The sequence below is a fragment of the Melospiza melodia genome, chromosome Z (genome assembly GCF_035770615.1).
Source record: "Melospiza melodia melodia isolate bMelMel2 chromosome Z, bMelMel2.pri, whole genome shotgun sequence".
In the NCBI taxonomy this organism is placed as follows: Eukaryota; Metazoa; Chordata; class Aves; order Passeriformes; family Passerellidae; genus Melospiza; species Melospiza melodia.
Window position 1 is genome coordinate 63,137,879 of NC_086226.1, and position 26,462 is coordinate 63,164,340.

Here is a 26,462-nt window from a genome sequence, read left to right on the forward strand (position 1 = left end):
TTCAAAACAGAGCTAACCATAGTTTATCCTGCAGCTAATTTCAAATGGTCATTTTAAGAATCTGAGATTAATCTGAGATTATACTTCACAGATTGTCAGTGTAAGCACATCTAGCAAATACAGGGGCCTGTGCTTTGTGCTGCAGATCAAACACACCCTTGCATTTATAAAATACTTTTTAAAAGATAATACAGTGAGAAGAGGTTAATGCTTTCTTAAACCACCCTTTATTAAAAAAAAACATAAACATTTGTAAATATATAAAATTATAAAGTATCAAGTGCTTCTTGCTTCCCAGTACAGTGGAATTCAGAAGTGGCAGGTAAATTTGGTGTTAATCTGTTTGGTGCGTTAGGTCCAGGGCTGCAGAACTGACCAGCTAGTTTTGCAAAAGACGGCTATCTCATTCCTCTGACAGGCTTAAACAATCTTGTTTCACTTGGGTTTCAGACTTCTTTCCTGCTCCTTTTGAAAAACATCAGTGCTTACTAGTGAGAGCATAGCTGTAGCTGTAGGAACAAGCAGGCTCCTTAGAAGGATGCAAACGGGTTTTGCAAAGGAACCTTCCGGATGCTAATGGGAGAGAGAATTCAGGCACTGATAGAGCTGCTTTGTACAGTATTCCTCTGGCACAGTGTGTCCTTGGCATTGGGACTGTCTTCTAGCTGGACTGGATGAACTTAGTCACAGGTTCAATTTGCATCAAGGTCCCTTAATCAGCAAGTACTCAGATTCCCTTGAATCTGAGCATGAAGCATCACAAAATCCCAACTTTTTTTTTTTTTTTTTTTTTTTACCACTTAAGTGTTATAAAGTAAGAATTTCTTAGGTAGTACACCTAGACCTGAACTCAAAGCAGGACATTACACTGTCATGGAAGTACTGTAAAATGAAAAATCCAGTTGTGCCCATTGTAATTGTCAGTGTAACTGAACTCCAAATCTTTTGTGTCACTTCCCATCTCATCTAACACTAAAAAACAGATGTCAGTTGCAGAGAGAACAGGTGTTTTTTGATGTTGTTTCTTACTTGGTCTCCGCCCCAAAGCTCTGTCACCTGCAGAAACTTATGACAAGTCCCTGCACTAGTGTCACCATTGCCAGTTCTTCTGCCAGCTTCCATCATGCCAGGCACTACAGTGTCATTCCCCAAGGAGTGATGCTTTATAGGAGACCATCACATTAGTCTAAATACTAAACCAGCAATTTCATCTTCTTGTGTAAACTTAAACCACTGAAATTGCAAGAGAGGTGAAGAAACAGAATCCCAAGTGAAACAAGCTAATCCTGAATGTCTCAGCATTTTTCAGGGAAGCAGAGGGGTGAGAAATGCTGCTGTATTTAACTTCTGCTGCTTACTGATATTTTCTTTTATAGGCAGCACTACAAGCAAGGCTTTTCTTTTCTTGTAGAAGACAAAGTGACTTATTGTAACAGACTTCCATTACAGATCACATACTTACATATCCCCACTGGAATGGAAGGATGCTCTAGCTTCTACTGCCCTTCAGCTAAAAGGCACAATTAGTTGCAACATGAGTGGAAGAGTTGTTATGCTGTACCACAGTCCTTAAATAGAAGTTTTCCACTGGGTTTGTGGTAGGCACAGCTTCCATCTTTCTGAAACCTTCACCCTTGATCCACATACATGAAAATTTAAAAATGTCTGAAATATTTTGCTACCCTCCACTGTGGCATTTCTTTAGGTTGAATCAAGTCAGCTAAAAATTTTAGTTGCGAGCATAGTTGTCCATTGCCACTTTGACCTTTCTGGCAGGACAGCCCTTAACAGCCCAGATCCCCAAATAAACACAAGACTGAGAGATGTACAGCAAAGGTGCTATTTGCTCCAGTCCTTGCTTATTGTGCAACATGACACAGATATCCCAGCTGTACCAGCTCAGGATTGGTCCATGCCCACTAGTCTGAGTCCTGGCCCTTTTGGCCTGTTTAGGATTCAGGAACATGTGCTGTCGCTGCATCTTCTGCCTTGACCAAATCAGCACTGATTGTCTCAGCATGGAGCCGCTTGTAGTCAGTGTGGAAGAAGATGACGTAGAAACAAGCCATAGCACTGCAGAGGCCAGCCAGCACCAGTACCGGAGCTGTGAGAGAGATACACTTTAGGCAGTGAAGCCAAAACTCCCCATGGGTGCAGAAACAGACAGGCCAACTCCCCGAAACGACACATTCTGTCTGACCTCCTGCCAAAGGATACCCCTGAGGACAGGGTGCAGACCACAGTGGGACATGACCAGTTTGGTAACAGACAAGTCTTGCTTTATCTACCACTGGCATAGAAAGAGTATTTACTTAAAATGTGGAAGGCTTCCAGAACACTGTCCTGCATGACCCCCCAGGTTGGAGGTCTTACATCAGAGCAGACACTGTACTTGTAGGAGTGTGTGTCCTTCTGTAAGTGCACACGTTTGTGTCCTGGGGGTTAGTGAAAAACATTACAAAAAAGATTGAATCAAATCACTTGAGCTCCACAAGGGAACAGCTCCACAGATAGTGCTTCTTGTAATATCATCTGAGAGCAACGTGTAGAAAAGTACACTTAACATGAACTTTTATTAATGACAAATTTGTGTTTAAAGAATCTTTTCTGAAGGGAAAGAAAAAGTATATCTAAAAGACTATGCAACAAAGCCTGGAAGTAGTTCTAATTTCACCAGTGTCCCAAATGAACATCTTCATCTCCTTCTCCACAGGTTTTTTTTTCCTGTATCTATCAGACCACAAAAGGAATATGAATGGGTACCTAATCCCAAGATCCAGCTCTGATCTGATTAAATGGCAAATTGCAGACTTTCATAGGTGAAGCAGTCAAACTGCTTTTCAGGGACAGTTATTATGAAGCCTTGATCCCTTACAGATAGCAGACCTTATTCTGGGGAGTTTCTGCTCAGCCAAGCAAGATATATTTAACAGGTGATGGTCAGCCTTTGCCTACGGTGTCCCCAGGTGGCATGAACCAGCTGAGAGATCAAGACTAGGGTTTAGCCCGCACTGAAAACACTTATGTGCTCCTGTTGATCTCAGTTGCTATCTCTTCTGACCAGCTAGGAAAGGAAGGGAAATCTGGAGTAAGTGAGAACAAAGCTCAAATACAGGCAGCTGTGTGTGCAGAATAAAGGGATGTAGCTTTCAGTCAAAGCATTTGTAACCTTGGCCTCCGATATGAAAACTTGCCCTGGTTATGCTACATGGACAGTGGCTTCCCCTTAGAACAGCTGCTTTCTAGTTTTATGAAACTCAAGCCTCTGCAGGGTGACTGCAAGAGAAATTTTAACCCAGAGCCAGCAGTAGCATTCATGGCACCTTAGAGTTCTTTCTATTTCAATCTTGCAGGATTGGTTTAGCAGGAGCGGCAAGGAGCGCACCATCAGACTCAGAAAAGGGGTTAGAAGATATTCTACAATAGGAATCAGACTTGCAGGGTTCCTCACACTGAGACCTGGAGAAGAGCGGGGAGTACATGGGGTGCAACCAAGTGTCCAGCATCATTTCCCAAGGACATACTTACTTGTCCAGTCCAGGGCTCCATCCTGGTCAAGGGCACAGGTGGAAAATGGATCCTCAGAAACACGGACAGTGAGAGCTTGTAGAAGAATCATTAAAATCACACCCTCAATCTGGCTGTGGGGAGAAGACAACATGCAGTTATGTTACCTGCCTGAGGTACCAGTGCTGCAGACACTGCCACCTTCCCCAGCTGGAAGAGAATGATGTCTCTTTCTGCAGCATGGTCCTTCTAGCAGAGAAAGCTACTGCTGGATTCCTCTGGCCCAGGCATTTGGTTAACTGGTTCTGTCCCACAGGGTGTCCAGGTCAACTTCAGACACAGGGCTAGAGTGGCAGGATCACTGTATGCTCCCTCTGAAGGCGAGCAGGTGTTGAACTACACCTGTCAAAAACCTGAGGCATATTCACTGGGCAGAGACTTGGAAACCCTTCTCACTGCAGGACTGAGGATATAAAAAAGGCTGTGGCTTCAGCCTCCTCCTCATTCACAGCTGGCTGGCAGCAGTCACTAAGTCCACAACCAGTAAGAGACAACAGCCTTCAAAGGCAGTGTCTGACTCCCCTCACTGAGTTTCTTGCTGCTGTGCCTCCTCCTGACACAAACACATAGCATCATATCACTGGTGTCATTGCTTAGAGCTCCAGCAAGTCATTCCTGCTGAAATCCAGAGGCAGCCCTCTGGAATTGATAACTGGAAGGACAGTCACTGTCCCTCAACAGAGCACTGGGAAGTGACTCACCTCTGTACTGTAGTGGGAATGGTGCCTCTATTAGCCATGCAGCTCCCATCTACTTCAGAGGCAGGTGGTGCTGGGCATAAATCATACTTTGTGCCAACCAATGGAGACCTTCATCTTCCCTACTGCTTTTCTTGTGCCTCTTCCACAAAGTCCTCCCTTTTTTAAAACATTTAGCTGTGTGTGTGTGTGAATGCTGGAACCCAAGCTCATGTTTCAATTGGATTTAATCTACCTGCTTACCTTGCAACAAAAATCAGGCCTGTAGATGTGCCCTCTCCTACGGGGTAGGAGCACTCCACAGCCAGCTCCATGGCAATGGGGTAGATAGCAAAACCAAAGAAACCGAAGAGCGAACTGGTGATGGCCAACGTGACGGCCTGATGTCTGAACCGAGAAGTCTGCAGGCAAAACAAAACAATACCAAAATCTCAATGTCAGCACTGTTTTGCAGAGAAAGTCTCAGGGGGTGGCTCACCAGTATATTCCCTACCTTTTCCTGAAATCAATTTTTTACTTTCAGCTCTCTAAAGTCAACAGAAGACTACAAAATGGAGAGGTGTCTGTTGAACTGAAGTAAGGAGAGGATCAGCAGAATTATCTGAAAAGCACCGGTATGGTTGTACTATAGTAACTTCTCTGGTCAGGTCAGTAACTTACCAGTAGTATGTTCAACATCTCTCTAGGGCCAAGTGAAACACACACCTATGTCCCAAAGCAACATAACATTTTGGAAATTATGTTTGCATTAGATTACTTGTGAGAATTCTGGGTTGCTGCAGCTAAATGATAGGGAAAATCAGACACACATTTGTAACACTAGGATTTTAATATCAAAAGATCCAAACAAAAATGCAAACAAAAAAACCACCTAAAATATTTACAAAACCTGGAGATTAGTTTAGTGCCTAGAACAGCCTGTCCCTAACTAGAGGGAAGAGCATGACCTTGTTCAGCCAATGCTACTAAAGACAAAGTACTTTGCAGCCATGCTGCCGGTACCTCCTTCCTTCACCATGTAATAAATTCCCACAGAGGAACACAAGGTGTCTGTCCTGGGATGGCAGCAAACCTGGCCCAGCTAAACTGGTTAAGTAAAGGAAAACTCTATGTGTCTGGAATCAGAGTTCAAAGCACAAAGGGATCAAACAGATTTCAATGGGTGATTTTTGTTCTACCACTTTGAATTAACAGTTCTTCTGGATGGGATGAAGGTGAGGAGGGAAGGGCAGGAGGAATAGGTTTGCTTGTTGCTCCTAACATAGCCTCTTACCTATTCAGTGCTTCACCTGAGTCCCCGCAAGCTGGATTATATTCAGATCATCCTCAAAACAAATGCCAGAAAATGAAAAGGGAAAATGCAAGGTGTGCTTTAGGCACCTTGTCCTACATTGACAAAAGCATTGTATTTGTCTGTCTCTTCCAAATGGAACTACAATCTCTGGGGCCTTGGTCCCAGGGAAGGTGTGATCACCCTCTAGTGAAAGTCTGGACTTTTTATCACACAAGAGAAATGCACAGGATAAGACTGCTGGGAAAGCAGAAACCTGCACCATTCTGGGTCCTCTGTGGTGCTGTGTGCTGTAATCAGATTCGTGCTGTGTGATGGCTCCCATTGGCAATGGTGTGCCTGAGTGCAGTACTTGTAACTTGGCCTTGTGGGTGTAAAGTCTCCAGGTTGTGCATTCCTCTCCTGGCTGAATTCAAGTGTTTTCCTCTTCTGCCTCTCTTGTCTCTCTCAAGGAACTAATTCAGAAGTAGAATATAACTACGTCCTTCCCACGAATGTTACAACCCTAATACTCACCATTGTTAAAGGCAGGAGTTGGAAAAACATGACATTCTTGTTCATTTTTGTGATATAAATACTTAGCCATCCCCTTTCTTTTTTTGTTTAAAAGAATGGTCTCAGGAGTCAGTAAGCAAATATGGTGATCCAGTATGGAGAAGTAAAATTATGTCTGTTTATGTTTATCCCAATTCAGTCTGTCTCAGGCTCCACAGTCAAATCCTCAGTAAAACGTTTTTCTTTAAAACAAGAAATTCCTAGCCCAAGGAGATAATCCCAAAGCATAACACAGGGCTTAATAAACACTATGACATCAAATGACCTTGATTTAAGTTGATGATTAATCAGATAGCAACAGAAATAAGCCCACGAGGATGGCACAACGCAAGGGAGTACTCACCACGGCAAACATGATGCTGGCAAGCGCACTCAGACAGAAACTGATCTTGGTGGACTCTATGAACTTCCTTGTCCGGTCAACATACAAGCCCAGCAGGAAAGCACCCAACAAACCACAGACCGTGAACAGTGCACCATTCAGGCCAGCAAAATCCTGGAGGGCAGAAGAACAAGTAATGAGAAACTAGAGCAGTTAGGAAAGACATTTTAATGTCACTGACCCATCTGCCAGCTACCAGTGGTTCACTTACTGAGGTAGGAAAAGCTTCCTTGCCCATTGCAGTAGCTGAGGCCATCAGAGGGCTATGAGTAGCAAGTGACAGAGTCCAGGTGCTTTTACAAGTGTGTGGGGTCAGCACAGTGACAGCACTCCCAGAGGATGACAAGTCTCTGTACACCTGTCAAGGGAGGCTGGATGCAGAGCCCTAGCAGGTCTCTGGCATTAAATATTCCAGCCTGGAGCCACAGGGCTCTTCCAGGGGCAGTCAGGTGATTTGTCCATACTGGTGAGAACAGGCCCAACTGCCTTGGTACCTGCTGATGTCTATAATTACCCTCCTGGCCCTTTTCTAACCAGGGACCTGCACTGGCACACCCAAAGCATGTTAGAGGAGACATCAGCTGAGTCAAAGTCTAACTAGAGAGACAGTGAGCAGTGGCTGGGATAGGGCACAAGCTCTGTTGCCTGCACTGATTGCCCTTTGCTTGTGGCACTTCTTGAGCTCCATAAGAACTCAAACACAGACAGCAATCCTGAAAGCAGAGAAGCTTTTAACAAACTTGGAAAAACATTTTTGGGACCCTGAGTGGCCCTGGAAGGAAAGGGTATATGGAATAGCTTCTCTGGGCTAAAGGGCCAGGACAAGCCAGTCACACAGAGACAAAATCAGGATGCATATAAAGCAAGGCTGCAAAGTTTAAGGTTTCCAGTTAAAAGGCAATGGAGTGTGCAAAATGTGACCTGGCCATAGACCCCTGAGCCAGATATCAGATCTGGGAGCTGAAGAGGGAGTGAACAGAAGCCAGACATGTTAATGTGCATATGTAACAGCTGGAGAGGTGTTTTCAGAGGACCCCCATGGCAATACATATACCAGGACTGAAGTGCAGCCTGCTGAGAGAAAATGCCTGAACTGGGGGGGTCTCCCAATAAGCAGGAGGAGGAGAGCAGCAGGAACCAGCTGTGCACATACTGTGCTGAACTGTAAAAGCAGCACCTGCTGATGTAATGAGAAGGATGAAAAAACAGTTGTTACAGTACTACTGACCTCTTCTACTGCCCTGGCTTCATGTAAATCTGTCCAAAGAGGAAAAGGTGCTTGCATCACCTGGTCTTCGGCTTCACTCTAGGGCCTGTCTGGGCCCCATTCTACTCTGGAGTAGGTGACAGAAGGCTGCATAAGCAATGCTCTGGAGTGGCTTAGAAAAATCACAATATTCTTTGTCCTGAAAAAATTTTTGTTTGCAAATGGGAGCCTGGCCATGGGCAGTAATGAAAATGCAGGTCATCTATTATACTAAGAGTCTGACTGTGTTCTGGAGTAATCTGCTGCTTGATCTATATTAGATAACATGAGCAAATAAGATATGAGACTGCAGCATATTCAATTGTCTTCATTTTGCTCTGAGCCCTTTATGAGGGAATATCAATCTGATTGTATCATAGACAATGTGGACAGTGGTGAGAAAAGGAGGAAGACTCACATTTGAATACCCCTTTTCACAAAGGATCTGTTCCAGCAGAGCTGAAAAACAGGTGAACATCCCAATTCCTCCTCCAAAACACACTGCCAGGATGATGTAGGGCTTGTTTCTCAGGAGCTAAAAAAAGAAATTAATGTAAATAAGTGGAGGAGGAAAAAGGCCTGTCTGTGACAGCAGACTTGAGGATCAGTGGCTCTGACTCCTCAGTTGAAATTGCTGACAAGGTAACCCCATGACCATTGACAAAGCTGTGGCTTTGTCCTGGCAATTCAGCCAGAGGACATGTTACAATGGGGACCATGTTAGGGAGGGAGGAAGTCTTCAGTGCTCAAATTCTTCTTTGCTTTGCCATGTGCTATCCTAACTGTTACCACATCTGTTTAGAAGATTCAGGTTGTATGCTCCTCTTGGATAAGCCCAAGTCTGCTTGTTTGAGCTATCTGAACGCCTGCCAGCTCACAGCTGAATGATCAGACAGCGTCTCTTGCAGCTTTGCTGTGAGCAGCTTCCACTCCCTGAGGAAGGAAGGAATACTGAGGAATCTCCTTTAAGGGGCTTCCATGGCAGGTTTGGAGGAGGGGCATTCAGAGTCTGTTTCGTAGGCAGATTGTTCAGCATATCCCCGCCTTGCAGGGTTGCATCCCTCACTCCAGCATGGCAGTCCCTAGGTTGCAACACTTACCATTTTGAGCCCTGTGAAGAATGGCTGTGAGTTGGAGTTGGTGGCACTAGCTGACGGAGGCGTTGGCGGGACCTTCTCATGAATCCCCAGAGTTGCTAGAGCACAGGCTGTTACTGCTGGGACAGCATAAATACCCAGCTATGCAACAAAAAGACAAGACAAGTTACCAGTCTTTCCAGCTCCACCACGTCCAAACAAATAAATCAGCTGGACCCAAATCAGCCCAGCTGACTGATTAAAGCAGTTCTCATTTACCATCAATGGAATGTGCTTTCCTTCAGGAACTAGTGCGGGGGACAACAAGTTTGCTATAAGAATGCCCAAGGGATTGGCTGGAAGGAAATAGAAGAGAAATATTTTTTTCATGCAAGCAGTCAAAATCATGTATCCACCCCTACTGCCTGCCAGCATCACAGCTGCAGTGTGCAGCACTGTAATGAACAAGGACAAAACAAGGCATATATAGGGAGAACCAGGAGGGGAACATTTGGAGAAGCTGACTGTGTGGTCTTACTCTTGCCACATCTGTTGTCTCACTCGCATGAAATCCATTCTATAAAACCATCTCCCTTCAACTCCCTTCCTAACTCCTGTATAACCTGTTTTTCAACTATGGACTAGGATGTCCTCACTCTCACAAGGCTGCCTCAATAAATGTCAAGCTAAAGGGACAAAATTAAAATGGGCGAATCCACGTCATGCGTCCTGGTGTTACATAGCAAGAGTTACAAAGGTGTTTTTCTTTCTGTATTCCCCTATACCATTAGGCATGTATACATTGCGTAGAGGATTCCTCTGCTCCAGGGTGAACAGCCACAGCTCTCTTAGCCTCTGCTGCCATGACAGATGCTCCTTTCCCTTAATTGTCTTAGTGGCTTATTAACTGCACTTACACTAATACGTCCATATCCTTCTTATATATAGGAATCTACAACCAGACACAGTTCTTCAGACGTGGACAGGCAACCTCCCTCAAGCTGCTGGCAATGCTCTTCAGGAGGGTCACCAGGATGCCATTACTTTTCTTTGTCAAAAGGCCATGAACAAAAAAGTCACACTAGGTTGATTCCTGAGACCTTTCAAGCCTTTACATTTCCTTTGCAAAGGCCAGGCAGGTATACAACATGATCTCTGCTACTTATCCAGTACAAAAATTACATGGCAGCAGAGAATCTTGCAGATTTTGTACAGGAGAAGGCAGTTGCATTATTATGGGGCTGGAGCTGAGCAGTGTGTGAAGCAGCACTCCTGGGACTCAGGTTGGGAACATTCAAAATTACAGGCAACAATTTTTTAATGTTAAGGCAACATTCTGGAAACAGTCAAACAAGAAAATTTGCTTTTCTACTAGCATGCAGGGGTGGGGTTAAGAAAGCTAAAGCCAGCCTAGTGAGCCTGGTGAAGGGCAATGAGAAGGTACCCTTAAGCATTTTGCAGCAGAAGGAAATAGAAATGTGGGCCTTTTGTTGGATGAGCAGAAGACTCAGTGATAAAGGACACAGAAAACATAAATGTATTCAATGCCTTCTTCATCTCTTCAGCCCTGGGATCAGAGGTAAAGTTTGAAGCAATAAAGATTTACTCTTAATGGAGAAACAGTAGGTTGGAGAACATTAAGTAAGCCAGACACACAAATCCATGGGACTTATAGGACACATCAGTGCTGAAGTAACAGATTGTTTCCATTGCAAGGCCATTTTTGGTTACCTTTAAAAGCAATTCCAAGAGGCTCCTGAGGACTGGAAGAGAGCAAATGTCATTCCCATCTTCAAGGAGAACAAGAAAAAGAATCCAGGGAATTTCAGTCTTTTCAGTTTTACTTTGTTCCCTGGGAAGGTCATGGAATAATCAATCCTTGCCACCATTTCCAGGCACATGAGGGATGAAACTGTGAAAAGGAAAAATGCTTAACTAACCTGATAGCTTTAATACAGTGAAATGACTGCTGGATGGATGAGGAAAGAGCAATTGACACTATCTCCATAACAACCTCGCAGACAAGCTGAGGAAGTACTGTCTACACAAGGAAGCAGTGAGATGAACTGAAATCCTGCCCAATGGCCAGGCCCAGAGGATTGTGATCACTGACACAAAGACCAGCTGGAGCCCTGTCATCAGTGATGCACCACAGGGGTTGATATTGGGGCCATACAGATTACCTTGATGATAGGACACAGTGCACCCACAGCTGGTTTGCAGGTGATGTGACGATGGGAGAAGTGACTTGCAGAAGAGATGGCTGTACTGCCACTCAGAGGCACTGCAATAGACTGGGGAAATAGGCAGAAGGGAACCTTGTGAAGTTTGACTAAAGGAAATACAATATGCTGCACCTCAGGAAGAAAAACAACCCATTCACCAGTACCCCTTCAGACTCACCAACTGGAAAGCACCTGTGCAAAGAAGGACCAGAGGAGAAGTGGGCAGGGAGTCCTGGTACACACTAACTTGACCAGAAACTAACAACATGGCCTTCTGATAAAGAAAGTCACCACAATCCTGGGCTCAGCATTAGGCAGCATTGTCAGCGGGAGCTGGTCTTTACCCTCTACTCTGCACTAGCAAGTCCACATCTGGAGAACTGTGAGCAGTTCTCAGGTTCCCAGTGTGGGAGAGACATGAATTTACTGGTCCAGAAAAGAGAAAAGATGATTAGAGGACTGGAGATTCTGTCATGTGAGAAGCCACTAAAGAGGTGGGACCAATCAGCCTGGAGAAGCTGCTGGAAAGCAGTTTTGCAGAGATGGACGTGGGGTCTTGGTGGATTGCAAGGTGACTATAAGCTAGCAATGAATCCTTGCAGAAAGGTGTCCAACAGCATGCTGGGCTGCATCAGGAAGAGCAGGTGGAAGATCATGATGTTCCTCCTCTGCTAAGTCCAGGTGAGAAACATACGGAGTGCCAAGTCCAATGCTGGGTTCCTTGATTAAAGGTACCAAGTTGGTGGAGCAAGTTCAGTCAAAGGCCAAAGACATGATTAAAGGTCTGGAACATCTCTCATCCCTAAGGACACTGGGACAGCTGGGACTAGTTAGCTTGGAGAAAAGAACATTGATCAGCAATTATAAAGATGGAACCAGACTTTTCTCAGTGGCGTACAAAGTGTAACACAGGAAACTCTACCTGAATATAAACTTCTTTCCTGTGATAGCTGTTCAGCACTGAAACAAGATGCTCAGATAAGCTCCTATGCCTCCATCCATGAAGATAATTAAAACCTGACTCAACATAAACCTGGGCAACCTGGTCTTGACAACTGTGGTTGAGCAGGGGGGTGGACAAGATGATCCCAAGAGGTGACTTCCACCCCTGCCTGTTCTATAATGATGCTGAGGCATCATTAATAATCCTGTAGCACACAATTGTAGCATTTCTACTCTGTGCTTGGGAAAGTACTAGCTTATGATGCCAGTGAAATATTACCTGCTTCTAAGTACATGGAAACAACTAAAGAGAGTTTCCAAGGAGATGGATTACATCTTCTCTGCTGGGGTAAAATGCAACTGGGCATTGTAGGGGACTGCCTGTAAACTAGTCAGCTGTTTCCATGAGCTATCAACATGTTGAAGAAGTTTCAGAAAGTGTAGATGAGCATTGGAAAGGTACAGGTGAGCATTGGGCTAAATTTGAAAAGACTGAGACCACTTGAGTAATTACATGATTTCAGTTGCTGGGAAGAGCTGGGAAGAGCTATTGCATGGCCTAGATTATGAATGGAAAGGAGGCCACTGAGTTAATCAACTATACATTATGATCGAGAGATCCTGGTGGACTAGCTTGCAGTACTCTGCAGTGGGGCTTGGTGTTTTGTGGTCAGTGATCCTGATGCACTGGAACTCTTCAGGGTGAAAAAAGTGATATACCAACAAACTTCAGTAAATGAAGACTCCTATGAATGAAGCAGAGGTCACTTTAGTGCACTCAGACAACTCCTTCTCTTTCTGACACAGGAGAATTTCTTGTGATCTTTACAGGAGATGAGTTCTTGGCCCTGCACTGCTTCTCTCTGAGTAAGTCTCGGTAAGTGATGGGCAGAACAAACACTTGAGCTGAGTCATTAATCATTATGACAGCTGAGTCATAGTAATTTCAGCTGCTCAGCAGGATCCTGGGTGCAAGGTTCATATTATCACAAAAGCCCATGGAAGCCTATCCATAGGCATTAACAGTAGAAGGCTGTAGAGCCAGTTTCTGCATGCAGCACTGATACTGACGGAACTGGAATTCTGAGTGCTGCTCAGCATTAATTACACAGGAAGTGGGCACTGATAAATTGGAGCAAGATGACAAAAAAAAGCTCACATCAGCAACAAGAAGAATGGAGACAAGTGCAAAGAAGCAAAGGGAAATTTGGCTGTAAAGTGCCTGGGTGGGAGCCATTCAGTCTTTAAAGACAAAGTAGAGAAGAGACATTCAAGTCTTTCAAGACAAAGTAGAGAAGAGCTGATCACTACCTGACAGACAGGTGCAACAAGACTGAATACACAGGGCATAAAGAGCATTGAGATAATGACATTTCCCATGAGTTAATTAAAAACTGGATTAAAAGACTGGGGCTATGGCAGATCCTCCTTCCAGACAGCATTTAAATTTTCTTGAAATTAAATCCTGATACTGTACAGCAGACATTATGGATGTAACCAGGCATTATTAACAGAAGCCTTCCATAGAGCAACATGCAGGTGCTGCAGCAAACAATAATCACCACTCAGCCTGCACTCTGACATCCCAACATGCCAGACACTGAACAGCTTCAGGTCTTGGGATTCCACTGTTCCTTGCTCTTCAGGTTTGTTCTTTGTCATAGTTAGATTCATTTGTGAGGATGCTGTGTGAATAAAATTCTCTTTAGCTTCTCTGGCTGCTCTCTCACTTAAAAGAGCCCTTTGTTTGCAGGCTGCAGTCCTTCAGGGCAGTGAAGCACTGAGTGCCCAGTGGTCCTTGGTAATGCCTGTATCGTGCCACACTGACAACAGAGCTCCTTCTCCAGCAGCGAAGGTGAAGGTCTGTCTCAGCACTAGGAAAAGCAGTGCAAAAATAATTCATTTGTTCTGACACCATAGATCCATTCTTGCTAAACAAGAGTGCCCATGCTCTAGTCCAGTAGCAGCATTAGAAAAGCTGCATAGTGTTGCTCTTCATTCTCCATGCCTAACCCTTCCTTACAGCTTCAAGGCAATGGAGAGGGAAGGCAGCTGCTGCTGTTTTGAGGGAAGGACAGATGGGGCTGTCACACACATAGAGGTACTATGAGACTTCACAGCTGGAGCCAGTGAACCAGCATGGTTTCTGGAGCACCTCTCAAGTCCTTGGAGAAAAGAGGAAGAGATTTCTTTGGCTGCTGGGTAAAGTGTCACGTGAAGAGAGGAAACAGGTCCATCAAGTGTGGTATCCCGTCTCTATCTGTGCCCAAAGGAGCCAAGAGAGGAATGTGATTAGAGCAAGCTTATCTGCTTATCCAGTTTCCCAGATTCCAGGCACTTAGCAAGGCAAGTGTGCTTTCTGCATGGATAGCCCTGCCATTTAGCAGCCCCAACATGTTTGTGCAGACAGACAAGTATATTTTGTTTGTGTGTGCGTACATACCAATTAGGAATATGTGCTCAGCCTTCCTACTGGATGAAACTGGTGGGCAAAATTGCCACAGCAGCCTCACCTCCCCTCCATCCGGTTACAGAACTTGGCAACTGTGACCACTGGCACTACAATGCAATTTAAAACACCTTCCTAAGAAACTGCAAAATTAAGGCCACTAAAGACTTAGTAACATTAAGGGCTGTCGTCACCCTATGTGATATTTAGGCAAAGATGACAACCTGGTCCTGGAAGAGAGAAAGAAGGTTAGGAGTCTGGGTGGTGAGCACTGCACCTGGATGTGGCTTATATCCACTTCTTGTTCATCTGTGTTGTTGCACATGACTAGAAGACTTTTGGGTGAAGCTGTATCTGCAAGGGCAAATGGCTGAAGTACAAAGGACTTCCTCTGCCTGCTGCCTCTGAAAGGCAAACAAATTGCTAGCAAGTTCTGTGAGGCAGCAATGTTACTTTGCAGCTATCACTTACACATTGATGCAATCATATTTGCTGTTGCTCTCTGGTGGTCTGGGAACCATAGCGCTGCCAGCTTTGTTGGTGAAAAGATGATAAGAGGCTGTGCTAATGCAGAGAAGCACTGTCCAACAAACAGGTACCAGTAACTCTGGGAACCCAAGCTCAGGAACTTCAGAACGCTGAACATCCGGGTGATGCTACCAACCATGTTCAGCCATGCACTCAGGACCACCTGCAGTGAGCAGAAACAAACAGGGTTTGCATGCTGAAGCCTGAAGGGAAGAACTTAATACAATGGATTAGCATGAGCAAGGTCTCAAATGCACTACAGGAGACACTGGGTGTCAGTAATCACTGCCCGCAGACCCTGCCCACCCCTCTGGGCCACTGTGAGATGCTCCTGATCCTACCCGCCTCCTTAGGGAGTGTCTTGGGGTGACAGGGAGCAAGGTGGCTGTCTCAGCCCCATATAAGAACCACATTGATGAGAAATCTGAAGTTCACTAATTACACCTTGCTATCAAGTTTGCGCCATCACCCATATTTTGCTGTGACAACCCAAAGATAATGGCAATGAATCATCCAGCTTATGGATCCTGCAAATGTTCTTCTATTCTATTAGCATGCTAGTGTTTCATTGCTGCATTCCACAACACAATTCTGGGATTGTGCACAGATCGCAAGCTGGCTTAGCAGAGGCCAAGCTCTAACCTGATAGGGGTCTCTTGCTTGCACTCTGTCCTGCTATGCCTTAAACTGGCCCAGACAACAATATTGTGCTAAGACTTTTCCATAGCAAATCTGACTCAATGACAGAAAGCATTGTGAAAGCTGACTTCACAGAGTCAGCTCACAATATCTGTCCCTGTCAGTTGGCTAAGACAATGAAAACTAAAGCTGGAAAAGGCAAGCATACAACTTTATTCTGACTTTTCCCACTGCTCTCTCCACCATCGCCACAGAGGTGATGTTACTGAACTAGGATAGAGCTTCCAACGTGCTAATTCTCTGCAGCATTTGGGAAGACTCCTATTCAAAGCATGTACATTACTGGTTTGTGCTTCTACTGCTACCTTTAGGTGAAACTTCCTCAGGGAAGCAGAACACTTCAACTCACAGCACAGCGGAGCCCCACGCTGTCAAGGACCCATGTTGCCACCAGACCAAATGGGATTGAGATGAGGAGGTACACCATTGAGAGCCAGTTGACTGTCTCCAGGGAAATGTGGAAGTAAGCAGCTGTCTTATCAGCCACAGGAGCAAATGTCAGCCAGAGCTGCCAAACAAAGACTGAAAATCAGTAAACACGAACACTCCCAACAGAACAGTAATTCAGCATGCCCTCAAACTGAGTTTTGAGGAGGCTTGCTGTCTTAGTCTCTCCTTGAAACTGTGATGTTAAGGCTGGTAATAAAATTTCAAACCTTCAGTGTCCGCAGTTACTTGGCCCAGAGCACCCCTTACATTTCACCGCTTCATCCCCAGTCCCCTAGTCCTGATGCTGGAGGCTGGCAAAAGTAGAAATCTGTACCTTTCCTGTCCCCATGTTGAACAGGTTGGCTCTGATGCATTTACTTACCTGATGGAAACCACATGGACTCATTCTGTGTTAGCATAAACAAATAGAATCTGCCACCTCCTCTCTACAGCTAAGATCCCTTAAACTTGGACTGGTATTTTCAGTTCCATTTTAACACCTGGATGTGGCCTTGTAAGAAGAACTTTACTATGTGTCAGCCAAGAGATACATTATTCCCTGCCTTCTTAGACACACTCAACAGATATAAAATTACCTAGAGATTGCATTATTTTATGTATTAGAACACCTAACAGGGAGGTACACACAAAAGAGGTACTTCAACAACTATCCACATAATTCTTCCAGCGCCATATCTGAACACAGCCCCCTAAACTTCGTTGTAGACACTGATTTCATTGTTCCTGTCTGCTTCTGGTTTCTTATGAGAATGACAAGAACTGCTAGATCCTAAAATCAGGTTCTGAGATCACATCCATGAGAAAGAAAATGAGGTACTGCAAGTTAGAGGATGTTTCTGTAGATTCTTTGCCAAGATGCATCCTAGTGCTTTTCAAAAAGACTGGTTTAACCTATCAAATGGCCTAACCATTCAATGATGTCGATTACAGGCTGCCTCACTGTTACAGGATGATCTTGCTGCTGCTGAATACTCAAAATTATAAAGTCTGCAGAAATGTGAGCAAAAACTTCAGTTATAGGTTTCCACAAAAGAACTACAGCCACAGTTGCTTTCCAGGTACTCCCTTTTGTCATCACAAGCTTCCTCCTCACAGCCTGCATCCCGCACCCAGCATCAGATGTGGCATTTACGCTTAACTAAAAAAGACTTGGAAAATCTCAGAGGAAGCTGTGCTCCTACAAACTGTTTCTCGTTATTTCCAGGGTTCCTGGGTTTTTTTCTTACATGATAGGGACCATAAAAACTGTCACATTATATAGGAGCAGAGGGGAGATGGGCTTTTCTTCTCCCTAGAGTCACCGTGTGACAACAGCCACACACAAATGATTCTTTAGCTAGGCTTTTCCCCTGGCAGGGAGGCAATGAGTAAATGGTAGTAACAGAGAAGCTCTGAATATATTCTCAGCAGCCTTGCAAGGACTCCTAGCATCAGCCCTTTCTTCTTTTCCGAAAGAAGCTGCCATGCTGTACCTCCTGTATTCAATTCAGAGCTCCTATCAGCCTGCTGGGCTCAGACACATCTATGTGATATCCTTTAAAGGTCTGGTAGGGGATGGATTTGGTGTTTACTCAGCTTCTACAACCTGGTGAAGGAAGATGCTAGGTGCAGAAGCAAACTGTACTCTTAGACAACAAGGAGATTAATCCAGGTCACTTTCCAGACTTCCATCAGACAGGGATGAGAGTTTAATTGTTTAATGCTAATGTAACTGTTTAGATGTTACAAGCATGACTAAGACATGAGCATTAGTTTGCTTATGGGATGCTAAACTGCTACTAAACAAATCCCAGCTGTGTATTTCCAACAACAGCACTTCTGCGTTCCTCAACGCCTTCTACGCAAGGGTGGTGGTGATGAAACACTCTACCAGGAAACAATTAAAGAGATGATACATTTTGTAAGCCAGCTTCAGGTACATTTTCACCCCCTTGCTCCTCTACACAACATGATCAACCATGCATTACATCATTAGGAAAGTGATGCCACAAGTCAAAGCACAGCATTTTCTGTTCAGTGACTGTATGCATCTAGGTGATGTGGGACCAAGCACTGGCACAATTTCATTAGATCTAGTAAAACCATTTCATGCAGAAAACCAAGCATAGGGGCTGCCCCATATTCCTATCCTGAGCAAGAGCTCCAGTCCTAGCATATCCATGTGAGAGCATGGAGGGTGGAAAGTTGCAGCTTGTCCCTCAAAATAGGAAGTGGGTCTATTTATGGGTCTGGGCAGAAAAAGTATGTTTCATTGTTTACCATGTGTTGCTCTAACACAGAAATTCAGAACTGGGCAATGGAGCTCAAGATGTAACTGTAGTCAAAGAGGCCACCAAATGCCCCTACAACAAAGAGGTGGCATTGTGGGGCTTTGCCTACTCAGGGAAATACACAGTCAGTATGCCACCTTCTGCTTTTGGTTTTCCCAGTTATGGTAACTCACCCACAGCAGTTAATAAGCTCTTCTGCTGGAAGCTAGAGCCCTTATCCAACATGCTTTTCTGAAACTTTGCATTGCCAAGGCCGGCACCTACATAGGGGCTGCCCTGAGGTAAGCCCCCTCAGAGCACTTAAAGAAAATGCAGCTCTCTCTTGGTGAGATCAAAGTCCTGTAAGCTCCAAGGATGCAGAACAGAGACAGAGAGAGATTCTGGCCTCCAGCACTCTCCAAGGGCCATTTTCTTCACTCATCTTTGGCACACCAAAACCACAGAATCACAGAACGATGGAATATTCTGAGCTGGAAGGTTGCCACAAGGACCATCAAGTCCAAGTCTTAATTGAATGGCCTGTATCAAAGCTTACCACTGCAGATCACAGTGACAGATACAAGGGGAGAGACAATGTGTGGGGTTTTAGGATGTCAGACCCCAGAAGCTTGTTGCTTCTGGAACAGATAAAGAAAGTAGAAACAGAGAGTTACCTCTTGCAGGGTTGTTCAGTCATTGCAATTTTCAGTCCCTGCACAAGCTTCACTATGTGGAAATACACCCTTGTGGTCTGGTCAAGCTGCATGCAGCTCCATTGCCCGAGAGGCCACACAAAACCAGAGCCTCAGTGCAAGGTGCAGAAGGCATCAAGATGAGTTCTTGCTATGCACGGCACTGCTTCATCTGTGCTCACATGAGCTTCTCCAAATGCAGCTCAATAGATGCCACAAGGTAAACTCCTGACTGCGATGCTGGCAAGCAATTTTCACTCACCTACTACAGCTTATATTCCTTCAAAGCCCTGCTAGTACTACAATTATTGAAACCTTTTGGCAAACTTTGACAAAATTCTCAATTTGGCACAAGTTAGAATAGATAATGATGAAAGGCAGCAGCAGTTCACTTTCTGGACCACGGCAAGTTAATCAAAAGATTTACATGGAAACCCATGTCTCAGGATCTTTAGCTTGTCAGAGTGACCCCAAGAAGAGTTGAAAGTCTCTTCTCCCAGACCGGTGCTCTTCATTTCCTCAGTCTCAAGGTTTTTTATTGCATCTTATCTATAAAATTCTTTCTCCTGTCCTGCCAAGATCCGCTTAGCAAGACAGTCCAGGCACTCTGCCTCCCCCCAGGGCGGTGTTATATCTTTTTACTAAAAACTATGTACACAATGTTTATAATTACTTTCCAATACCTATCACCTATGTTACACAGTGAGCTTCTACTCTAAACCAGTCTAAAAGTGCCAACATCACAGCAGAAGATGGAGGCCAGGAAGAAAAAGGAGAAAGGCTGGACATGCCCAGATCCCTCCATCTTGCCTCCTAAACCCTCATTCCAAAAACCCCAAAATCTACTTTTCCACCCTGTGATAATTTCACTATTATTCTGTTTAAACTGTTGTGGCTTGCTGATCTTCATATAAGGTTGGTAATTTGCTCCACGGGTCACAATCAAAACCACAGGTGTTTTGGGCTCTGTGCCAGGGCTTCTGGGCCCCCTGGCAGGGGTCTTGGCCATTCTGGACAGCCAGAGGGATGTCCTGGGTTCCCACACCCATGCAGAGCCACCAAATCACAGGGACTCTTACCTTTGCTTGCCAAAAAGCCACAATGAGTTTGTGAGCTCAATCCCCTGACACCTGTCAAAACTCATTTCCCCAGCAATCTCTCATAGATTTGGCATTAGTTGTTTTCAAATTGCAGCTCCTCCTGTAGTATAATCCAATATCAATCGTTTTTTCACTGATGTTTTAGATCATGGTATTTGCTTCTTCAGCATTTAGTTATGGACTTTTCTCTCCTTTCTCTCCTCATATATGCACCTAGAGAGTGTAATAATGGACGCTTATTGGAGTTTATTCTCCAATAATTGGATGTTTCTTCTCCAGGAAGAAGGCAGGAATTTTAGCTCCTACACTCCTCTTCTGAGCTCAGGCCTTAGAAACACCTTCATCTCACTGTGGTTTTAGGTTTAAAGATAGCAAAAGCTCCAGTGCTTGCTAGTCTGGTCTGGAAGACATACCTCAGCATACACTCTTCACTATAAAAACTTGTGCTTAGCAGCTGAGGAAGAGAACACAAGGGCCCCTGATGATCCCCGAGCCTGTCCCAGCTGACACTGGAGTACAGCTGTAGCTCCCCCTGCACACAGCTGTCTGGCTGGGGAGCCACGCCCCAACACTAGAAGAAAAGGACAGAAATGTTTTCTACCCACAGTCAACTCATATCCTCAGCTACAGGAGGGCCCTTCCACATCTTCTTTAACAATGAGGCTTGCACCAGGGCCAGGGCACTGACATTCAAACTTTCTGACTAATACTGACGTTGGGAATGGTTCTGGCTCCACTTTCAGCTCTCTTGCCCTCTGCTTTAATCTTCTTCTAGCTGACATTTTAATTCTCCTGCACCAGCCAGAGACTGCTTGGTCCCTTCTCCATTAACTGAGATTTAATCTTTATTAAAGGTGGCTAAAAGGAAGGATGGAGAGGGACTTTTCACAAGGCATACAGTGGTAGAACCACCAGGAATGGCCTTAAATTAAGGGAGGGTAGATTTAGATTAGATATTAGGAAATTTACATTAAAGTTGGCGAGGCACAGGAACAGGTTACACAGAGAGGTTATGGACTCTCCATGTCTACAGGTGGCCAAGGTCAGGCTGGATGAACAACTTGGTCTAATGGAAGGTGTCTCTGCTCATGGCAGAGGGATGGAACTAGGTGATTTTTAATGTCCCTTCTAACCTACACCATTCTATGATTCTATGATCATGATCTTATGACAACTGCAGGCCTGCATGGGCATTCCTGTAATCAAAACAGGTAACAGCTGTTCTCATCCTGATTGCATTTTTAAGTTTTTATATTGTCCTTTCTGATATCCTTGTAGACCCTTAGCTGACAGGTAAGGGTTTACAGGTGTCCCACTCTCTTCCTCCCAGAATTTGACCAAGATCTGCACTCATTCTCCTTACAACTCCATCAGAACTCCTGGTTCAGTTCTTCCACCCTACTGCCTTCACTGTTCCCACTCCCACACAGACTCTCCAGGACCAATTTCACCTGCAGGATCTGGTTTCCCTCCACCCATTTGAAGAGAGCCCAGTGTTTGTCCTTCCTCCCATTTCTGCAGGAGATAGGCTGGGAGACACCAGCTCTCTGTCTGCAGTGGTACCAAGGTGGTGCCTGAAGGTGGGACTGCACACAGGCTCTACACTTTGGTAACCAACAGCTGTGAGCTGTCATGTATGCTGAAAACAGCATACGTGACAGATGCAAGATTTTTGGGTCTCTAAGTGCAGCAATATTGATGCACCACACATATAACCAGGTACAACCCTGACAAAAGCAGTGCCAGACATGTTCTTCACAAAAGGCAAGCTGGTAATCAATGCCTGCTTTCCTCATGAACAAATCAAGATTCTAAAAGTGGAAAGTATTTGCAGAAAGCAAGCATATGCAATCAGGCAGGGTGGGAATCAGGACACTTCGCCATGTCAGTGGCAGTATCAGCTAGCGAGGGTTGCTATAAGGAGTACTTTTCATTGTCTAACATACTGTATAGCTGACTATAGAATGAGACTGTAGAAATGCCTGCAGTAACTTTTTATGTACAGTTTTAAAAGAAGGAGCCAAGGGGGTTGTGAAATGGGAATGAAATGGGAATTTCTGCTTCATAACAGGCACCAGCACAGCTCCCCACACAGTCCCCACACAGGCTCCCCACACAGCTCCCCACACAGGCTTCACCTACAGCAATTCTGCCAACTCTGGCATGCATTCTTTCATGTGCTTGAAGACAGCTTCAAGCTGTAAGAGGTCTTTCTGTGATATGGATGCTGCCTCCTTCTCCCCTGAAACTGGATGATGAAGCCCTTACACCAGAGTCTTCATCTTTAAGGTTAAAAGGGACACACAGCTTGGAAGCAAACAGCCCCTGTGCTCAGCTGAAAGAACCCATGCTGACACAGGAGTTTAGGACATTAGGACAGAGGTGTGATCTTCAGAAAAGGCCAGATCCTTGCCAAGATGTCTCTTTTAGTCTCTACAGCTCTCAAGAGAAGTAGCAGGAAAAAAGAGCAGCAGCTGTGTGCGCACGCGTATCTACAGGGGCACTGCTGGAGCAGACAGGTGTGGGTGAGGAGCGTGTGCACCCTGCCCTGGAGCATGCCAGGCTCCACTTGTGCAGCTCTCCTTCCTCTCCCAAGTACACTCAGTGGTAGTGTAAGTCCTCCACTTGGTGAGTCAGGAGCCACTTGGCCAAGTGTGAGCTAGTGCCAACCCTCTGCTCCCCTGCTCCTTCCCAGCTTGCTCATGCTGGTGAGCACAGCACTGGGCAGTAAACACTCTTGGTTTCATTCTTCTGTCTTTTTCTGTGTCTCCAGGGCTAAAGCAAGAGAAAGTCCCTCCTGTGAAACACAAAGTTCCCACCTGTTCAGCTTCACAGGAAGGAGGAAAAAAGGGAGGAGCTATGTGCTACAGCAGCTGCAAGCACAGCATGAACACTCTTAAACATTAAGCCTTCAGATGAAGAAAATCATACTCAAAACCACAGTGTAAGTTTGGCAAAACAAATCTGGGGAGAAACCACAGACAGAGTTATGTCAACCCCCCCATCAGCAGTGCTGCAAGAGACAGCTGGGGATAAATCATCTAAGTTTAGCTGTGGTCACAACATCCTCTCTGCACACGACTTCAGGCAGCAAGTATATTATGCTGATGTCTGCTTATGGCATTCCTAAGATAAGGCAGCAGTTTTTTACACTATATTGTCAGCTAGGAATTCCCCGAACAGCCCTATTTAGGAAATGACAACGAATTCCTGATAAGGTAGTACCCACTTTGTACAGCAGGGAGAGACAGAGGCTTTTAAACTCAAGTCAGTAACAGAAGCACAAGTAAGGTGCTGTATTTATTGTTGGTGTAAAAGCCTCTATATCATATTAACTCCACTCTGCTCCAGTTAATGCAAGGATTTCACACGATAAAACAGCAGGAGGATATAGGGAAGAGTGCCTCTTTCATCACCACATGGTCTGCTCTGGCTTTGCTCAATCACACTCTAAACCAGACTAAGAAATACTCCTTTCTCAGCCTGTACTTGCTGCATGACGAAATGTGCTGACCTGCAGTTAAGTTGCTTCTACCTTGTCTCCTTGACACTGAAAGTCTCCCCCACTCAGTACTTAATAGAAAACTGCATGTCAATGGACAAGAATGAGGAATACAAGGCATCATTCTGGAAGCTTGATCCAGCAAAAGTGGTTCAAGCCAGACAATTCAAAAGTCCTGTCCTCACTACATGCATTTGCAGATAATGACACAGATGTACATAAAACAAAGCGCTGCACGCAACATCTGAACGGGAATTGATGACACAACTTGCAGGGCAATTTTTCACATTACAGAACTGGTTAATTAATCTTTTCATCTGTAACATTTAAATAGCAACCAAACACTTTGATTTCATGGACTTTCAACTACTACGTCGATTTTAATGTGATTTTTATCAGGAACATTTAGAAGAAACGTTAGCATCAGGAAATGTTTGCTTACAACTTTATATGTTAGCATAGTTGCCATTCCAGATGCTGCAATGGCTTAGAAACAGTAATTCCACTCTAGGATACTTACTAGGCACCCAGCTTTGAAGCTGTAAAGTTCTGGCCTAATTTCATACCGTGGAAAAATAGTATTATGGGCAGTCAGGAAATTGTCAAGATACAAAGGAGACAGAACAGGTCAATCTTCCACAGCTACAAAGTTTTCAGCAAAACACTGAGGACACAGTAATACTTGCAGATATACTGAAAAGATCTGTTTCTTAAAGTTTCACCTTTAAGATTTCAGCAAAGTCAAAATCTGACAAGACATCCTGAAAAAGGCTTGGTACAATTTCCTTCACCCATGCTGTCACCGTCCACTTCCAGGGTTTATTTCGTGTCACATAATGTTCTTCTGCTGTGCCAATTTAACTGCAAGCAAGCAGCGGGGCTTTTCTGCAGAACACTTTTTTACACTCTTAAAGGATATACTGATTTTCCACTGAGAAGGTGCATTAATTTTTTTCCCCATATACAGCCAAATTCTCACTATATTTTTCCCATTTCTCTACTCCAGCACTCTTGCATCACGGAATACCTAATCATCCTTCAAAGCATTTAAATGTTTGCAGGTTGCAGTGCCTGATCTTGTCTGCCAGACAGCCCGCATTCACAGCATGGTAATCCTCAAGAACATGAATAATACTACATCAGTCTGATAATTATCAACAATGTCCTCAAAGACTTGATGAGCAAAGATCTGGGCTTCTTTTTCATACACTAAGCCTTGATAAGAGGAAGCTTTATGGGTTTATCTCTATAACTACTGAATTTAAATCAGTTCAACAGGTGGGATATGACCTGGCATCCAAATGTTTCAAGTCTCTCAGAACAAGGCAGAGTAGGCCGAAAGAAGTTCATACAACCATCCGTTTAGTGCATAATCACTCCTATAGTGTTCTGCATATGCAACAGACCCTGAAAGGAAGCTTGCTTCTTTTCCTGACCAGATAAATCTGCTGTCACAGGCAAGCAATGCAGCAGTTAACTTGCAGCAGTTAACTCCTGTTCCTCTCCCATGGCGTTTCAACACTGCTCTGCTATTCTTAGGCTAGAAACATGTGACCCTCAGAGACGATGAATACTTTCTCTGTCTCCTCATGGCACACGAAGTGTACTCGGCAGCAATTTTTGCTGTGCTGCAGGACACATTTTGCTTCATCCCAGGCTGACTTGACGCTGCGGTACTTCCTGCTGTGCTCTTGGAGATCCCACACACCCTCCCGCCCCATCCTGCCCTTCCCCCGTCACACCCCTCGGTGTCCCGGATCCCACCGGTCAGAAAGGAAAGCGTGAAGGCCTAAGTCATAACCAGAACGACAAAGTTCAAAAGTAAAACCCGGTTATTCCGTCCGTCAGGCACGGCCAGGCTGACGCTTCTCCAAACTGTGCGCGTACAACCGATTCCGGTGCTCCAAGGATGAGGGGGTGGATCCGAGACAGGGCACTGGGGCAGAGCCCTGAGGATTGCCTGGCTGCTTCTAGGAAGAAACAGGAGGTGCTTTTGGCTCTGGCGAGCCATGTCAGCCCGTCTTCCCTCCGCACCAGCAGCCGCAGCAGCAGCAGCGGCCAGACCTGCTCTCCAGATCTGCTGCACAGCGAGGCGGCAGGGAAGGGCTGTGTGCCCTGCCTGCTCCGCGCCTCCGCCCGCTGCTCGGGCACCCGGGGCTGCCGGCGGCCGCCCCCTTCCCCAGCACTCCGGAGGAGCGTCCCAGCCCAGGCCGGCTGCGGGGAGCGGCAGCCCGCGCCGGGAGAGGCGGCCGCAACTCACCATGGCGTTGGAGCAGTTCAGCAGGCACACCACGGCCAACAGGAACCACCGCCGCCGGTACGTCCTGAAGCGGGCCGGCGGCCCCAGGCTGCGCTCCCCCAGCAGGCTGGCCGTCTCGGCGCCCTCCATCGCAGCTCGGCTCGGCTCGGCTCGGCTCGGCTCGGCACTGCCCCGTCCGGCCCCGCCCCGCCGCCCGTCCCGGCCTCCCGGGGCGGCCCCGGCCGCGCCGCCGCCCGGCTCGGCGCGCTGGGCTGCGCTGCGGGCGTGCCCTCGCTGCGGAGCCGCCCCGGGCCGGGCGCCAGACCTTCCCCACGGAGCGGGGTCTGGCGTGCCGCGCTCCTCGGCGGGGGAAAGCCCGGCGCCCCGCATCGGGGCTGCTGAGGTGCGCGGAAGGGGGCTGCCCTGCCTCTCCTGCTCGTGTGTCGCCAAAAAAACAACATCAGCGTCGCCTCCATCACTAATGCCCGCTGACGGCTCCGCGTTCCCGTGGGAGTCCCCGTTAGCCGTCGCCTCGGGCAGCAGCCGAGCGGCATCTGCCGCAGCTGGGGGTG

The 26,462-nt window shown here is 45.8% G+C and overlaps 1 protein-coding gene across 1 annotated transcript; it reads right to left on the minus strand.

Annotated features, from left to right (window-relative positions):
• Nucleotides 1-208: 208 nt before the first annotated feature.
• Nucleotides 209-26,053, minus strand: SLC49A3 (solute carrier family 49 member 3). Its single transcript, XM_063181138.1, has 10 exons — nucleotides 25,912-26,053; nucleotides 16,008-16,166; nucleotides 14,903-15,122; nucleotides 9,095-9,171; nucleotides 8,840-8,977; nucleotides 8,158-8,274; nucleotides 6,455-6,607; nucleotides 4,509-4,666; nucleotides 3,529-3,641; nucleotides 209-2,104 (listed from the first exon to the last, which is right to left on the minus strand). Exons 1-10 carry the CDS (start codon nucleotides 26,038-26,040, stop codon nucleotides 1,950-1,952), a joined length of 1,419 nt encoding a protein of 472 aa, XP_063037208.1. The 5' UTR covers nucleotides 26,041-26,053; the 3' UTR covers nucleotides 209-1,949.
• Nucleotides 26,054-26,462: the final 409 nt, after the last annotated feature.

What these genes read in the sequence shown, in the direction of transcription:
- SLC49A3 (XM_063181138.1), bottom strand. Translation starts at nt 26,040, where the DNA reads ATGGAGGGCGCCGAGACGGCCAGCCTGCTGGGGGAGCGCAGCCTGGGG. An exon ending in AAATATGATTGCATCAATGT is followed by an intron (nt 9,172 to 14,902) that starts GTAAGTGATAGC and finishes ATTTCCTTCCAG; the next exon opens with CCAATCCCTTGGGCATTCTT. An exon ending in TGGAGCCCTGGACTGGACAA is followed by an intron (nt 2,105 to 3,528) that starts GTAAGTATGTCC and finishes TCTCTCTCACAG; the next exon opens with CTCCGGTACTGGTGCTGGCT.